The 17,561-nt window shown below is 39.3% G+C and overlaps 2 protein-coding genes across 2 annotated transcripts in view; one reads left to right on the top strand and one right to left on the bottom strand.

The window, feature by feature from the left end:
* The window catches only part of LOC109472111 (focadhesin-like), a 50,986-nt gene extending 40,485 nt beyond the window's left edge, over positions 1-10,501 (bottom strand). Inside the window, exons 1-4 of the mRNA XM_019771687.1 lie at positions 10,281-10,501; positions 9,823-9,894; positions 7,051-7,205; positions 148-249 (exon numbers count right to left, since the gene is read on the bottom strand). Coding sequence (XP_019627246.1) covers positions 148-249; positions 7,051-7,205; positions 9,823-9,894; positions 10,281-10,334 — 383 coding nt within the window. The 5' untranslated portion in view covers positions 10,335-10,501. The remainder of the gene's footprint in view (positions 1-147; positions 250-7,050; positions 7,206-9,822; positions 9,895-10,280) is intronic.
* Positions 10,502-12,339: 1,838 nt separating this feature from the next.
* LOC109472110 (fanconi-associated nuclease 1-like) overlaps positions 12,340-17,561 on the top strand; it is a 45,518-nt gene continuing 40,296 nt past the window's right edge. The window contains exons 1-4 of the mRNA XM_019771686.1: positions 12,340-12,699; positions 14,039-14,179; positions 14,801-14,987; positions 17,087-17,221. Coding sequence (XP_019627245.1) covers positions 12,405-12,699; positions 14,039-14,179; positions 14,801-14,987; positions 17,087-17,221 — 758 coding nt within the window. The 5' untranslated portion in view covers positions 12,340-12,404. The remainder of the gene's footprint in view (positions 12,700-14,038; positions 14,180-14,800; positions 14,988-17,086; positions 17,222-17,561) is intronic.

Genomic DNA, 17,561 nt, shown 5'->3' with positions numbered 1-17,561 from the left:
GAGTGACAGGTCAAAAGCTCGAGGTGAGATCACTCTTTGTGTTGGGACAAAAGTTTAACTTCAAACATGTAATAACCAACACAGATCTTTCGCAGAACACAGAACAATCATGATACCGGTACTACCCGGCATCTTGTTACAATTTACCTCATCTGAAATGGACAGATGTAGGAGCCATCCTTCTGTAGACAGTGAAGCACCTGGAGTATCAGCAAGTCAGAGACAGCCTTCAGAACAGCTGTCAGATTCCTAATTGATAAAGAAATAAAGTCAGCTTACTAAAGGTAAAGGTAAGGCAAGGCATACCAGCATCTATTACAAATCTATTACAACCCACTGATGAGGTACCGAGACTTTGTTTTTTTTTTTTTTAACGGTGTCGCTCAATGCAAGGCCATTGGCCACTTCTAGGCATAGAGCTAGAGATATAGAACTGTAACAGCAACTCTTCTCCCTGAGTCAGAAACATCCTCACAAGTAGTGAGGACTAACTTACCCAATAGGAGAAGCAGGGGTTACGAGGCTGGTCGGGAAAATTCCCTACCCCTTTTTAGACCATAATGGTTTGTTCCACTTCCGCTCACATGGGTTCTTTAACGTGCTTGAGGTGTGTCTCTCCTCAAACACGGGACCTCCATTTTAACGTCCCATCCGATAAGACGCCCCTAACCGAAGCTAGGTACTCATTTTCACCTGAGTGAAGTGAGGAAAGTCGTGCACATGTAAAGTACCTTTCCCAAGGGTACAACGTCGGGGCGCATGTTCGGACTTGTTCGGGTACGACCCGGAATCGAACCCGGGTCTCCCCGTTTCATAGTCCAGTGATGTACCACTACACCACACGATGCCACTTTTTATATTGAAGATGTAATCACAAAACGTGGTGACGGCACACTCAAGTTTTTTCAACTTATATTTATGCCGCCACCAACACGGGGACAATACAATACTCATTTTCATCTGAGTTATGTGAGGAAAGTCGTGTAAAGTGCCTTTCCCAAGGGCACAAGATCTGTGGCATGTCAGGACTCGAACTTCGGACCTCTTGGTTCCGAGTTGAGCACTCTGCCGCTATGCCACACGACCCCACATCACTTGTTGCAAAAGATAATTGGAATGAACAGCAACAAAATATTTTCCAAATGGATTCCTTGTCATTTCACTGCTTTCACTACTTCAACATAGCCAGTGCACCAACGTTGCAATCAAATATTATGCATCTCAGGACCTGCATCACGATTAGAATTTTCATCATAATCATAGATATTAATGATATTCAAATAGCCAGCTTCAGACAATTAATGCCACCATTTACGTAAGACCGATCCCAGGTTGTTTGTCACACGCCATTGCGGATATTACAGAAGGAGTCTGACACACCCTACAAGAACAACTGTTACAGCAACCTGTGCCAGAGTCTCTGTCAAAAAAGTGTCACCTAAAATTCTGAACAACTTGAAAGGTTTGTGTATGAGTATATATATTACATGTCAGGTAAAATGCCTTGTGTAGGCGGTTTGTCACTGGCCTACGCCCATAGGCTAGGCTGGCAATCTGATGTTAATAAGTACTAGATATAGCGGGGGAAGATTTTTTTTTGACTGACGACAATGGTAGATAGTTGTCAGAGAAGTGTGGACATCAGAAAATTTCCATCTCAATATCTGCTTGGGAAAAAGTTAGTGCTAACGAAAGCGAAGTAACAGGGGTGCTTCGCCATGATTGTTTAATTTGCTGACGTGGCACTATTGGTAAAATTTTCGCTGGAACCAGAATTACAGATAAACCATCATGAGTTTCCTTAGCCACAGTCTTTAACTGTTTTAAGGCTTGATGTTATGACCATTTCACCAACACAAGGTTTTACAAAATGATCACGGAAACACAGCTTACCAGTCTACGTTTACCAGGAGATTTTGTGCAACAGTATCATTCAAAAGAGTTAAACGTAAGAAACAGTCATCTTATTGCTAATTTTTTAAAACGATTTTTGAGAAAGACTTTTTAAAGAAAAGAATACCATTTTTACTCTTCTGCTGAACATATAAGAAGGAGTACACAATATCAATATTCAAGCATCAAATCTCAGACAATTAAGTTGACATGTACAAATAATAACTGGAAACAGGGGCTCCGCGGGGTAGTTTACGGGCTTTTTGGGTGCATTTTCGGGAGTGGACCATTTTGTAAGGATGGGGGCATGGATTTTTTATAACTGGGAGCTCGAGTCCAAGCGACAAATCTAAAATACGCCGTAACCTATTACCTGATACCGGCAGTATACCCCTCCTTGTGTCCGACAGTCCACTGAGACATTTTGTTAAGCTAATGAGCTGCGCAGAGCGAAACACCCCAGCATACGTACAGCATAGCGCCACAGTAATTTGTAATGCGCTATATATAAATATGTGTGTGTGTGTGTGTGTGTGTGTGTGTGTGTATAAATGTTTCAGCCTTGCCTAACCCCATAATTTTATACACAGTAGCAAAGAAGGGGGCAAAACACACAGTTTTCCAACGGTTGGAAGAACCTAATTTTTTGTCTTATGAAATTTCAGAGGAAGTTAGAATTTAGTAAGAGCTAAAACAAAAACAGATGCATGGGGGGACAATTGGAGTCAGTGTAACAAAATTCTTCTCTTGTACAAAGCAAGAGTTAAACCTGGGACCTTATGTTTATAGTCAAGTTATCATTATCTTTAAAATTTGAGGTCCAACATAAAGTTGGAGTGGCCTTACTGAGGATCTTGCCGTTCTGTTTAGGTGGTAGGACACCATGGGGAGAAAGCTGCGACACGTGCTGATTTTCCTTCTCATCATCCTGAAGGAGCCCAACATGCCAGAAGCTGGCTGCAGCTGTACATCATCATCATTCTGCAACTGCAACAACCTAGACCTCACCAGCATCCCTCAGAACCTCCCGACATCCATCTCTCAGTTACATTTAATATTTAACCTTATTAAAACTGTAAATAAGTCTGAGCTATTACGGTATAAGAATTTGTCTATGTTGCGCCTGAATAGCAACCAGATAACTACCATCCCTTCTGGTACATTTGCTAATCTGCCAGGGCTACAATATTTAGTCCTTCAAAACAACAAGATAACTACCATCGATTCTGGTGCATTTGGAAATCTGCCCGAGCTAAAAAGGTTGGTACTCTGTGGCAACCAGATAACTATCTTCCCTTTTGGTGCACTTGCAAATCTGCCCGAGCTGCAACAGTTGGACCTGGACCGCAACCAGATAAGTACCATCCCTTCTGGTGCATTTGAAAATCTGCCCCAGCTACAAAAGCTTTGCCTGTACAACAACCAGATAACTACCGTCCCTTCTGGTATATTTGCAAATCTGTCCCAGCTACAATGGCTATACCTGAACAACAACCAGATAACTACCATCCCTTCTGGTATATTTGCAAATCTTCCCCAGCTACAAGCGTTGTACCTGAACAACAACCAGATAACTACCATCCCTTCTGGTATATTTGCAAATCTGACCAAGCTACATCATTTGGCCCTGAGCCGCAACCAGATAACTACCATCCCTTCTGGTATATTTGCAAATCTGCCCCGGCTACAATTGTTGTACCTCAACAACAACCAGATAACTACCATCCCTTCTGGTATATTTGCAAATCTTCCCCAGCTACGATGGCTATACCTGAACAACAACCAGATAAATGCCATCCCTTCTGGTACATTTGCAAATCTGCCCCAGCTAAAATTGTTGTACCTGAACAACAACCAGATAACTACCATCCCTTCTGGTACAATTGCAAATCTACCCCGGCTAAAGTTGTACCTGAACAACAACCCCTGGCAGTGCGACTGTAGGATGGTTGCCTTCAGGCATAGTGCATTTAACGACCAGATAACATGTAAACAACCCACCAAACTTCAGGGACAGAAGCTTTCACGTGTCAATCCTAAAGATTTGATATGTGAAGAGCCAAGCATATCACCTTTCACTGTTCATAGCAGTTCTGCTGAAGTGTCAACACCTTCAGTTGGCGATACAGAAAGCAATACTAGCCCATCAGTCTTAAAAACCACTGATGGCTCAACAGCAAATCCCGCAGAAAACACAAGCAAAACAATCTCTCGCAACTCTCACTTTAAGTTCAATACTGCCCCCAAACCAGACTCTGACTTAACATCAAGCCCTGCAGATAAAACAAAAGCAACACTAGCTTCGCCCCTTGCAATCACTTCAGAGAAACCAGAATCTGCTCCCAGTTCCCCCCAGCCAATCGCATCAACACAGATAGCTAAAATCCAATTATTCTCACACAACTCTCACTATCACTGGTACTTCAAGGTCAATGCTGCCCCAATGTCAGATCCAGACTCAACATTAAGCCTTGCAGGCAAAACAAGAGCAACACCAACTTCGCCCCTTGCAAACACTTCAGAGAAACCAGAATCAGCTCCCAGTTCCCTCCAGCCAATCGCATCAACACGGATAGCTAAAATCCAATTATTCTCACACAACTATCACTATCACTGGTACTTCAAGGTCAATGCTGCCCCAATGTCAGATCCAGACTCAACTTTAAGCCTTGCAGGCAAAACAAGTCTTAGAGCAACACCAACTTCGCCCCTTGCAATCACGTCAAACAAACCAGAATCTGCTCCCAGTTTCCCAATACCTGTTCTCATAGGCTCAGTCTGTGGTCCAGTAGCTGGTCTGATAGTCCTGATTGGCGCCATCACAGTTTGGTACAAGATAAAGAGCAGGTGTCCGTCCCTTTAGGGTTAAATCCCAATGTTGTTGGTGGTAACACAAACACAGCAGTTTCTGTATTGGCCATTGCTAATGATAACCCGTATGATGATACTGACAACCTATGTGTTCAGAATGGGCAGGGCCAGGCTAACATTCAATCCCTGAACATTGGAAATCTATCCCATAACCAAGTGCCAAGTGCCAGTATCATCAAAGTGAAAACTATTAGTGCTATATCACACTTTTGCAATTGTCTTCTAAGTTAGTTTTACCACATTCAAAGAGGAGCACATCCCTCACTACTAAGTGTCCCAAATGTTTTGGGAAGTTGCTTGTTTATTTCAGGATAAAGATCGCACAGCCATGTAAAGATGCTACACATCTGGGACTAGGAGGAATTGATCATTTCACTTCAATCAGTAAACTATAGGTACTAAGGTACAGATCTTTCCCTTCAGACTTTCCATTATATTATCATTTTATGCAAAACACCTAAAATATTTGATCCTACAAAATCAAATTCGTGTGGCCTGAATAAACGTCTGGCCAGAAAGCAGTCAGGCACTGCATTTAGTAACTTGTTATTACCTTTAAGTTAATTGTCCTTTACTAGAACATAGTACATGTACCCAGAACACGTACATACCCTCTGCTGGAAAGCACACTTTGCAGTAAAGGCAAGAAACTTAGGGATGGATAGAATGAACTTGCTCAATCATTGTTAATTTGATTTATCCTGAATGTAAAATTTTTTTTCTCAAAAGAATTTAGTGAATTTTGAACACATGAAATTTTTAACTTAAAAATTTCTTGTAGCAAGTAGGCAGGACACCAGATACTAAAAACATTCTAACTTAAATTATAATCTTGTAAGTTACAATTCTTGAAAGTTATGTACAGTTTTAATAGTAGCTTGTGTACTTTTCAAGCTCAAAGTTGGTTGCTTATAATGGTAGATTCCAAATTTCATGTGATTTTGAACAAGTAATATCGACTGTGGTTTTTCATTTTGAAGCTGTAGTATTGTAACAATTGTGGTCGTAACTATTTCAGAATCTTTACCTTTTTATTAGGGAGAATGTCATGGATGTATTTTGCAAATATTAACTTTAATAGTTGTTACCTCCGGGGGAGGAGACATCCTTCCGCGGAAGGGTTTTGTGAGAGATTTAGATTTTCATGCTCGCAGCTGTTTCTCGCGTTTGGGTGGACGAATTTTATTCGGACTCGGTGTATGTTTTGCTATTGGGCTGTAGATGATGCACGTTCTTTTGAGCGTGAAAATGCTCGCGACCGTTGACCTTTGGCGTGTTGAAGATATTCTCGGTCTGGTCCACGTATATGACCCCTCGCACAGAGGGGTGTCCGGTCTCGATAAATTCTTTGTTTAAAACCCTAGTCCTGCGGCGCACAACAATTGTTGTTGTGCACAAAATTCAACACCATCAACTATACATAACAAACAACATAAAAGTATACAATTAAAAGCCCGGAGATATAAAATCTTAGAATTTATATGTTCCAACTTTAATGATTGCCCAAGAACAGGGAAAGAGTGTTCAATCATTATGTGTAAAGTAATTACAATGTATGATGATGGACTATCTCAGTCTGGAACTCTAGTAGCAGAGCAATGTACTGTAGAAAGTATAAAGATGTAAAGTTTCATTTTAAAGGCATCAATACTGAATCTGTTTCAAAATAAGTTATGGTTCCTTTTTTTCATTTAAAGTTGTAGTGTTGTAACTATTTTACAATTTATAATTTTTTGTTATTGATGGTGTGATGGTTGTATTTTGCAATGTTTAACTTGAATACTTGTTCCAACTTTGATTCTATGATTGATTGCCCTACCAAGAACGAGTGTTTTGTTGTTCTGTGCATGTAAAGTACACAATGTATAATCATGGACGATCTAAGTTTGGAACTCTGGTAGCAGAGCAAAGTATTGTAGAAAGTCTAAACTATTGGTGTCATCTCAAGAGGCATCAACACTGGTGATTTTTGGGGTTGTTCTTCTATTCTAATGTTGGAATCTCATATGTCAACTCCCCAAAATAATTTCATCCAGTTGGTAGGACATAGGATACAGGGATTTTCTTATACACAACCAGGGATTCGTAAACATTATAAAGCAAGGTAGGAAAAATCCCTGGTTGTGTGTAAGAAAATGACTAAAACTGTTCTTTACATAGTTTACATCAATCCTACAGATAGATTTTGGAAAATTAGATATTACAGAATATAGAAATATTACTTACAACTAATAAATATATCTATCCGAGTATGACAAACTTAAATAAGAGCATACATGTACGTACCTTCCAGAGGGCACAATATTCAATATCCCGTTCAGGACATATTCCCACTCGGCATGTTGCTGGTACACCAGTGTTACCAGGGCCTCAGAACAGGCTGAGTTCACAACTGGGTCAGCATCAGTGCTCTTATCCCACAGAAGGGACAGCTCCGCAATCTGTCAATAATAATAATAATAATAATAATAATAATAATAATAATAATAATAATAATAATGATAATAATAATAATAATAATAATAATAATAATAATAATGATAATGATAATGATAATGATAATGATAATGATAATGATGATAATGATAATGATAACGACAACGACAACGACAACAATAATAATAATAATAATAATAATAATAATAATAATAATAATAATAATAATAATAATAATAATAATAATAATAATAATAATAATAATAATAATAATAATAATAATAACTAGAAAGGCCGACATTTGCTTTGGAGCAAATACAGCAATGGCTTCACCACATTTTACGACATGGCAGGGAAAGAATTAGAAACACAAGGGAAAACAATGCTTTACATTGATATAACTATAGTATGAAGTAACATACAACTAAGACTACAACAGTTGGATAGCTATTCCCTACATTATTGGTTAGGATTTTTAATTGCATAATGCAAACTGTTGATTTTCAAGAAAAAAGAAGCGTTCATGCCCCGCATTCCAATGCTGGAGCAGGAAAGCTTAAAATACCTACCAAAACACTTGAATACAGACCTACTGTCAGTATGGAATGGCTCTGTGCAGGTATTAATTAAGTTAAGCCTGTTAAATTCCAACAGCCAATCAGCAAGGAGAATAGAGGAAAGCTGCATGCCTATTGGTTGATGCCCTGCATTCCATTGTGATGACTCATGCCCAAATGTGGTAACACTGCACACTAACTCAGTAATACATTTGCTATAACACAGCCAAAAAACTCAAATAAAACCATTCTAAAATCCTGTATCACAAAAATTAAAAAAACGCCTGGGGGTATTTGCCTACTGTACCTCCATACCAAATTTCAGGTCCTTAGGCCTCAAAATGAAGAAGCTGAATCCATTTAAAGAAATGGCAGGAGGAGAAGAAGAAGGAGGAGAATCATGAGAAAAAGCAATATGGTTTCACCACTTTGTGGTGAACCCATAATAATAATAATAAAACAGGTGGCAAATGTCTGTAACCAGGGGTCCAGAGTATACAGTTCAATTTTACAGCATACAGTCACTGTGCCATTTTGTGGAATACAGTGCAATTTTACGGAATACAGTACAATTGTATTAGTATATAGTGCAATTTTACGGAATACAGTGCAATCGTATTATTAATATTATACAGTGTAATTTTACTGTATACTAGTAAAATTGCACTGTATACTAATACGATTGCACTGTATTCTGCAAAATTGAACTGTATACTAAAAAGTAATACAATTGTACTGTATTTGATAAAAATGCACTGTATACTCATACGATTGTACTGTATTCCATAAAATTGCACTGTATACTGATACCATTGTACTGTATTCCGTAAAATTGCACTGTATACTAGTAAAATTGCACTGTATTCCGTAAAATTGCACTGTATTCCATAAAATTGCACTGTATAATACATTCCGTAAAATTGCACTGTATTCCATAAAATTGCACTGTATTCCATAAAATTTCACTGTATAATACATTCCGTAAAATTGCACTGTATTGGAAGACAACATGATGAAAATATTCTAGTTGTAACATTTAAAGGTCAATCACTCCTAAACTTCAGCGTAATATTGCCTTTAGGAAAACACAGATTGAAATATGTACGTGTGAATCCTGTGGAAAACTGGGCAATTTTGTTTAAATTTCTCGCTACTTGTCATTAACAAAAATGTTTTCTGATTGAAAACGATGCTGTTAGTCATAGGTAGAGATTTCCAGGGCCAAGTGCAGTCCCAAATACTAACGGGGGGTGCCCTAATTCCGACCTATGTTCCATGCAAACGCACATACCTTTGGTAATAGTTTATCTGACCAAAAACCCGCGCAACATGAGATGTAATATTGACAGATAAAGATCACAACGATTAAAGCTGCACAGCTGTGTGTTTCACTTGAGTGTAGCGCCTCACCCAAGTGTAATGGTTCGCGAAACTTACGGCAGGTTTTTGGTCATTTGCCGGTGGAACGTTCTATCGCAACAGGGGTGCCCTAATTCCGACCTAGCGTTTAACACAGGTCGATCTGAGAAGAGAGTTTACAAATTATAATGCTAGTACACAAGTTATGACTAAAGCAATCTACAACTGTTTTCTGTCCCAAACAAGTCTTCTTTTTACGATTACGCGACTTGCTCCAAAGCGACTGTCTGTAAAGCAAAACCTGCATTTTTGACACGCTCGTCAACCCCCGAACAAGCATCGAATTCACACAGATTTTTCACTCGTCTGTTGTCAGACTGTGTACGAACTAAAACTTTGTGAGATTACCGATATCAACACAAAAACATTGTCCATTCTCGTGGTTATTTTTAGGCAGTGCTCCTATGCATGACGCCGCAACAAGGACTTTTCAAACTAGTTCGGTATTAGGCTAGGGATGGGTCGGAATTAGGGCACCCCCCGTTAGTATTGTCAGTCACGGTCGAATTGGAGTTCGGATCTAAGTCCCTTAATGCTCAAGTCTATGGGAAGAAAAATCAGGATGGCCGGCTTATAGAGATGGTGGCTTGGGAAAGTTTAACTGTAATATTTAGCTTGTGCTTAAGGTTCAAATGCGTAATGTTACCTTAGGTGTGCCTGCATTGATTTCTGTTTTCCCCTTCTTTGTAACCACCTGTTGGTACAACCTGGCCACTGCCTGCATGACAACAATTTCAAAACAAATTATTACATGATCATGTAATGTTATTATGTTATATATCGTTAACATTATATAACAGTTATGTTCATTTGCAAATAAACAAGTAACGATGTGTAGACCGCAGGAAGAATAGCCTCTTATGAGGCTAATTGTGGATCTGAATAAAACTTGAACTCAAACGTTCATGTCAAAATTGATTTTTCATTGTATGCATGTTTATATGCGACTGTACATATAGTTTATAGAGGTCACTTCTACATGTATTTCCTGATATGAGGCAGTTTTGCATAGTTATGCTAAACACGTAAATAAATCACTAAACTACTTAGTATTAATAATATTTGCTGCATGCTGCAAAACTGATACGGGGGGGGAGGGCATACCTGGTTCTGAATGGCTGGATTCGCAAACTCCAGTCTCTTCTTCAAGTCCTCCATAGCTTCAACAGCAGTACCTCCTCTTCTAATCTAATGGGAACAAACTAACTCATGATCAACCACTCCAAATATTCCATTCCGTGTTTAATAGGACAGCTGAAATCTGTTGTTGAAATCTACATGCCCACACAACACGTTGCCGATTTCCTGGATGACCTTAGGTGACCCGAAAATCTATCCCCGATTACCCACTTCTTGTCGCAATCGCGAGTACTTTTAATATCTGATTTTTAAAAATTGGAAAATGGAGAACTATCATTTACGATGGTTGAACATCTCTACAACTTCTGACTTGATGTCGATGTATGTATCTTTGCTAATCTTAAAGAGGTTAATGCTGTTTTTTTAGCAGTAGATGAAACCCCCCTCTCTTCATTGGTATATTCCACGGTCAGAGTTCAAAAAACGGCGGGATGGGTTGTGGCAAGTCGTAACACTGCAGTAAGGTTTCATCGGTGGGTTAGACTCTAACGTTAACTATACTAAGGTACTGTGTATGATATAAACTATTAGATTGCTTAGGGCACATAAGATGCGGCACACAGTGTAAAATGTGCACATTATTTTCGTTGTAGTATATATTATATATCCATATTATGCATAGATTCAGGTCGGATTTGCACATGGGGGGAGGGTTTTTTATTTTAGTAATTTATGAATAATCGCAATTGTGTATTAAAAAATGGAATACCAGTTTTCCTTGTAGTGAGGCAGTGCACTTTTTGTCAACCTAACCTAATAGTAATGTGTTGTATTTTGAAATCAGACACTGCCTGTAAAACGTTAACGTTATCAATCAATGTTAAATTAATTATGTTATCGCACTAATGTTGTAAAATTTAGCCTGGATGCCAGACCCAAAGCACACTGAGATATTTTGTGTCCAGTGTGCTTTGGGTCTGGCATCCAGGCTATGTAAAATTCGGTTAACCTGAATTTAGTAGCCCTAGCGACTATGGTAGCTTCTTCTAGTATGTATAAAATACTGGTAGATACTTCTACGACTAACCTAAAATTATATATATTCTCCTTTGATTTCCAGTATTATAATAAATCAACATGTCAGAAGATGGGCAGGTCCCAAGAAAACGACTGTCGCTCAAGTCAAGGAAGACCAACAAGAGGCCGAAAATGGAGGACACTGACAAGAAGACTGTGCCATCCAAGCCTTCAAGTTCAAGTAGCACTTCAAACAACTCCATTATGTCAGCATTCGCGAGGCAAAAAACTCCAACTTTTGCACACTGTCCAGTTTGTGACAAGAAGCTTCCGATATCTTGGATGAACAGTCACCTTGACAATGGCTGCCTACAGGGCGCAGAGTCTGAAGATGTCAGCAGGCAAATAGCTTCACAAAGTAGTGCTGCACACGCCGATGCAAAATGTGCAGACGCCGCATTTGAGAAGAAGGTTGAAAGGAAAGACTATAATGACAGTTTTGAAGGTGATACGGAAATGGGAAGTTTGTCAGCTTCCCCCAAGTGTAGTGAAGGAAATACCGACCAATCAGCAACAGACAGGACTCGCGAACCAATGGGTTCCACTAGCCCTTACTTCAAGAAAACCGACCCTCCAAGAAGGCCAAGTATTGATGACGAAAAGTTAGCATCTATGAGTAAGAAAATTTCAAAGCTGTCGAGAAAATTTAGGGCTGATAAACCGGCTGAAGGCAAACGTAGGAATAAGACAACTAAACTTGTTGTAAAGAAAGAAATAGCTAATGTTGACCAGTATCAGGAAGCCCAGAACTTACAAATTCATTCTGTTTCAGTAGAAAAAGAAAGTGTTCAGCGAAATGCAAAGATGGAAGACTACAAAATCGTGCCATTGCCAAATATGGGTGCCCACTTGCTGTACTTAGATGCCAAGGAGCTGCTCCCAAATTTTGATGAAAACCTTGCCCAGGAAATGGCCTTATTTCAAAGCTCACAAACAAGTGACATATACAATACTGATCTAAATTCTGCTATGTCAAGTGACAATAGTATCAAAGAACTTCAAGATGGATTTCAAGATGAACTTTCAAGAGAAGATAGTGCAACAAGTCTTGTAGGCGAAGACACGTCTTCAATGGAGAGTACAAGTTTCGATGTGTACAAAAGTCAGTCGTCTCTGACAGAAGAAGACACTTCTAGTCAATCACAAGGATTCGTGGAAGACTCTATCATAGATTCCAGTGCCAATAATGCTTCATCAGTCAATGGAGATTTCGTAGATGACTCCAGCAAAAATGAAAGACCAAGAGTGCCGTATTATCTACAGAATTTCACCACAGTTCTGTCCAGTGTGTTGGACAATGAGGATGACAGGAGCTTGTTTAATGAGGAAGACATGAAGTATGTAGAGGCCTTCAGGGAAATGGATGGTAAGATTAACTATAACGTTTGCAAATGCATAATGTTTACCTTTGCATATGGTCTGCTCTGTTAATTCTTCACTCAAATACATTCATATAAGTATGTGGTCAGACAAGAGTATGAATCCCTCCTACTATAAAATTGCAACATTATGTAAACCCAACACCAGTTACCATGGTGACAGACGTCAACAAATCAGGTCATTGGCCAGGTCAGAGGTTAGTGTTTGGAACAGAAGAAGAAGAAGAAACGTAGCAAAAACAATATGTTTTCCTTTGGTAAACATAAAAACTTTGTATCCAGTGCAACTGGATTTTCAAAGTAAATTTTCTGGTCATTCTTTTACTGTAATGTACTAAGTTGGCCTCTTCTCTCCGAAAGGAGGAGGAGCGCCCGCCTCACAACATTTTTTAAAATAGTTCATAACATTGTAGCAATGAATACCCAAATCGGCAGTTTTTTGCAGCCCACACGGGCGTACCCGAGGGAGTCATTCACTCAAATATCGGCCCATTAACACACGCACTGACACATACAGATTTTCTTTTTTTCCCCGTACCATTCCACAGTGGAACTCCTTACCCGGCCCGGTAGTCATGGCTCCCAATGTTGAGTCGTTCCGGGCCGGGCTGGCGGCCTGCCCGCCTTAGCCTTGACCTCTTCTCCCCCCCCCTTACGGCACCCCTCGCGTGGTTATCTGGGGGTAATGAAGATGATGATGATGATGAAGTTGAATCAACCCTATATCATTTTGAAATGATATGTTTGAGGCAAACGTGCGATGTCACTGATGGAAAACAATGTCACTGATGGAAAAATTAATCCTACGATTTTGTATTGTAGAATTGTTCTAGCAATTTATGGGCAGTATTTTGGGCCCATTTTAAATGCTTCAAGCATGAATTGATGACAAAAATGTGCTTCGAAATGTTGATGTGAATGTCAATATCAGACAGATTTCCTCATCCAGAATATGTTGCCACCCTGATATTCTATCGGATTCCTTTAAATCAGCGTATACTTGGCGATCTCTAATGATCCAACTCATACAATGCAGTTTAACAAACTAAAACTTGCATGAGGACACTTTCATTTTCAACGTCAATGTCTAAAAACCGATTGTACAATGTTTTATCACTTATAATTAGGTTTTAGGTCATGGTCCTAGAAAAAGTTGATCAGCTCAAAAAAAGGTTATTTTTCTTGCACACAAAAAATGATAGGGTCAGCAGGGTTTTTTAGGGTCGGTCGGGAAACAGGAAACACAACTTTATTTTTCCTAGGCCTAACAATATATTACGCCAAAAAGCAGTTACTAACAATATATTCCATGTTGTTTTACACCAGAGGCTGCACAGAAGCTGTATGTCCGGCTGTTCCAGAGAAAGTTCTCCTGGCATCGACAGGAGAAACTGCAGTATCCAGAGATTGCTGAGGACCTCAAGCCAGTGTGCCAAGTGTTAGTGAGGGAAGGGTTCCTACAGAATGGTAAGACTAAGAGTTGTCATCTACTTTATTTAGGCCTAGATAGGAAAAATGTTGTGTTTCCTGTTTCAGTCTTGAAAAAATTAGCATCAGACAGTCAGGATTCTATTTTTTTCATAATTTTTTTTATTCGATATTGATGATGATATTGATTGAATGTTGCACAATTCATAGCAGTGTTAGACATACCCATCTGCAGTTTGCATTTTGCAGAGAAATTTTCAATGTTGCAGAAGAAAAATTAAGCAACCTGCAATTTTGCAGACTGGAAAAATCAGGATACAATTGTGTCTGAATGATATATTATTGTTTAGGAGCTTTTGTGCTTACTACTGACTAAATGATATACTACAATGTAGTTATGCATGTATTTTTAATAGCATGTAAAATGTTTGCCAACATGCAATTTTGTATGCATTTGAGTCAGGGCTTAAAAGTGTATATTTGCAGAAAGTACTTTCAAATTGCAGAACAATATTGTCACAGTGACATTCTGCGATATTGCAGAACATAAAGTATTTCGACCATTGCATAGAGATTCACCACTAGTTACATTAATGTTATTAATATATAATAAGTAAAGGTTTATCCAGTCCATCAAGTATCTTCATTCCATGTCTTTAGAACGTGACTTGACAGAAGTGACGGAAGTATTGCAGCACCTCTCAGCTCCTGACCTGAAGACTCTAGCCAAGTCCCTCCATATCCCCACCACCTCCCTCCCCAGAGCACAGTTGGTACAGTCCATCCTCAACCATGGAAAGGTACAAAGGACCATATTTGGAGATGGATCAGCCATGATACTCAAAAGGTATGTTTTGTCGCTACCCAGTTTCATATATTATTTAAGGGTTAATGACCCGCCCTGAGGTGAATATGGTGTGACAAAGCCTTGTCAGTTGCTGTAACCACAGAATAAAGCCACCAAGTGAGCGCAGCGAACGAGGTGGCATGAGGTGGTTATAGCAACTGACAAGGCTTTATCACACCATATTCACCAAGAAAGGGCGGGCCATTAACGCTATTATCATATAGCTTACACGATAGCCTATCCAAACTGATGCAGTAAGTGACACAATGTACAATTTACCCGTTGCACATACTGAATAGAACATAGAACATAGTTCCATATGGAGTCACTTGAGGTCACTGGGTAGAGTTCAGGTTAACTGGGTCACAGGCAGGGAACAGGTGTTCTTATGAGAGTCATTGGAACACAACTCAAGTTATTTTTGGATTTTTTAGAACTAGAGCCGTGTTCTATTGGGTCACCTGAGGTCATATGCGGGTGATTATTGGGTTTGTTTAATGTATGGATTTGGATGAATAAATACCCGATTTTGACTCTATTGGTGACATTACGGCGACATAAGGAATGTGGAATGGAGCCTTCTGATTGGTCAACGTCACCCGGCTATATGATAAATAATTATAATATCTTGTGTTTTCATGCTTATGATAGCCCGGGTGCCATCCGTATGGTAATGTGGTTCCTTGTACATGCTAACTGTTTTTTTTTTGGGGGGGGGGGGGTACAAGAACAGATGACGCATAGGCTATACTATAGAAAGTGATAATTTGATTGAGACATTTTTAAAAGTCTTTTCAGAATTACCAGTAGGGCCTAGGAAAATAAATGTTGAATGTGTTTCCTGTTTCCCGACCGACCCTAGAAAAAGCTGCCGACCCTAGACTTTTTCTGGTGGATCCCAGCAAGTTTTTTCGAGCTGAACGGCATTTTCTAGTTCCATGATCTGACACCAGTATGATGAAACATAATGTACAATCAGTTTTCCAACATTATATATATTTATAAGTTTCCTCATGCAAGCTTCACTTTTGATAAACCGTATTGTGTAAGGTGGATCACCAGAGATCACCAAAGTTTAAAAAAAGAAGAAGAAAAAAGAAAATCCCTACCTACCGACCCTAATTTTTTTAGGACTGAAACAGGGAACACAACATTTTTTTCAGAGGACTAGTTTTTGAAAAAAAAATGTGACAGTCTCAAACACCATCCTTCTCCTTATGCTCAAACAATGCAACCAAATTGTACCCAGCAAAAAATGTAAGGATGAAGAGGATTATTGCATGATTTTCAGGCCTCCAAATTAACTTATCTTCCTATTGTCCCAGCACTGTCCCAAAATAAATTTCAATTGTCCCAAAGTGAAGATGAATTGTCCCAATCTGTTCTTTGGTAAGTATTGTATGACTTTGCTTATGTTCACTCCCATGCAGACACACTATAATTGCAGAGTAGACAGGAAATTCGGATGACTTTTCCAGATCAAAAAGCCAGGACGAGTGCCTGATAAACAAAAGAAGGGCTGACATGACATTCTGATGTTGATTATTTTTCTATTGTCCCCAAAATGTCCCAAAGTGTCTTTTTAGTTGTTCCAACCTAAATTTTATTTATCAGTGCCATTGGACCACCTTTAATTTCGAGCCCCGGATTTTGTTTATTTGTTTATTTGAATTTACCACAAGATATACAAGTGGAAGGGAGGACAAAACAGGTGCATTGACACCTTTACAAGTTGTCCTCCCAAACACAACATACAGAATATAACTACAGATTACATTTATTAAATACAAAACAAATTGCAGTAATGAACAACATTAACATCAAATATTGTACATCAACATCAAGTATAATACATTAAACATAAAAAACTGTACAATGCAATTTCAAGGTATATACACAAGTAATATTTACAAAAATATCAATGGTTAAAAACTGTGTGGCAACACTAGTGAGGTCGTAATGCCGTGCAGGAGGCGCACCCACATGACATGGACCATGTGCAAGGAACGTCAGAGCTGTATGTAGTGGGCAGTGAATCTACTGAAAGTGGCTCTAACAAGAGATTTCTTAAATGCCAAAATGTTTATGTTTCACTGTAGGGCCAGGAAGCTACTTGGAGGCTGTGTAAGACTGACCAGAGAAGCACGGGCAGTCTTCACCAGAGTACTGCTCCTCTTTAACCTGTCCAGCACTACAGAGGAGGAGGAGAAGGGCAGTGGGGGTCAACAGCAGCTGTAAGTCAGTCAACAGACATGTTCTGTACAAGTCTTGACTCTTCCAGCTTTTAACAATTGGTGGCAAGGTGGTGTTGTAGTTAGGGTTGTTGACTCGAAGAAATTCGAAGGTCCTGGGTTCGAATCCCTGGCAGGCCCCATTGTTGTGTCCTTGGAAAAGGCACTTTACACCTATTATCACAATTAACTCAGGTATAAATGAGTACCTAACTTCAGTTAGGAGCATTCCTCTCAGCTGAAGGTCCTGTGTTTGAGGAGGGCCATACCATGAGGCACCTTAAAGATCCCACCCCACTAACTTATAATGCACAGCTTGCTCATTCTGCAGTAGTGCTTATTA

This window comes from Branchiostoma belcheri, unplaced genomic scaffold (genome assembly GCF_001625305.1).
Source record: "Branchiostoma belcheri isolate BF01 breed outbred unplaced genomic scaffold, Haploidv18h27 scaffold269, whole genome shotgun sequence".
Taxonomy (NCBI): Eukaryota; Metazoa; Chordata; class Leptocardii; order Amphioxiformes; family Branchiostomatidae; genus Branchiostoma; species Branchiostoma belcheri.
This window is presented reverse-complemented; position numbering and strand designations above follow the sequence as displayed.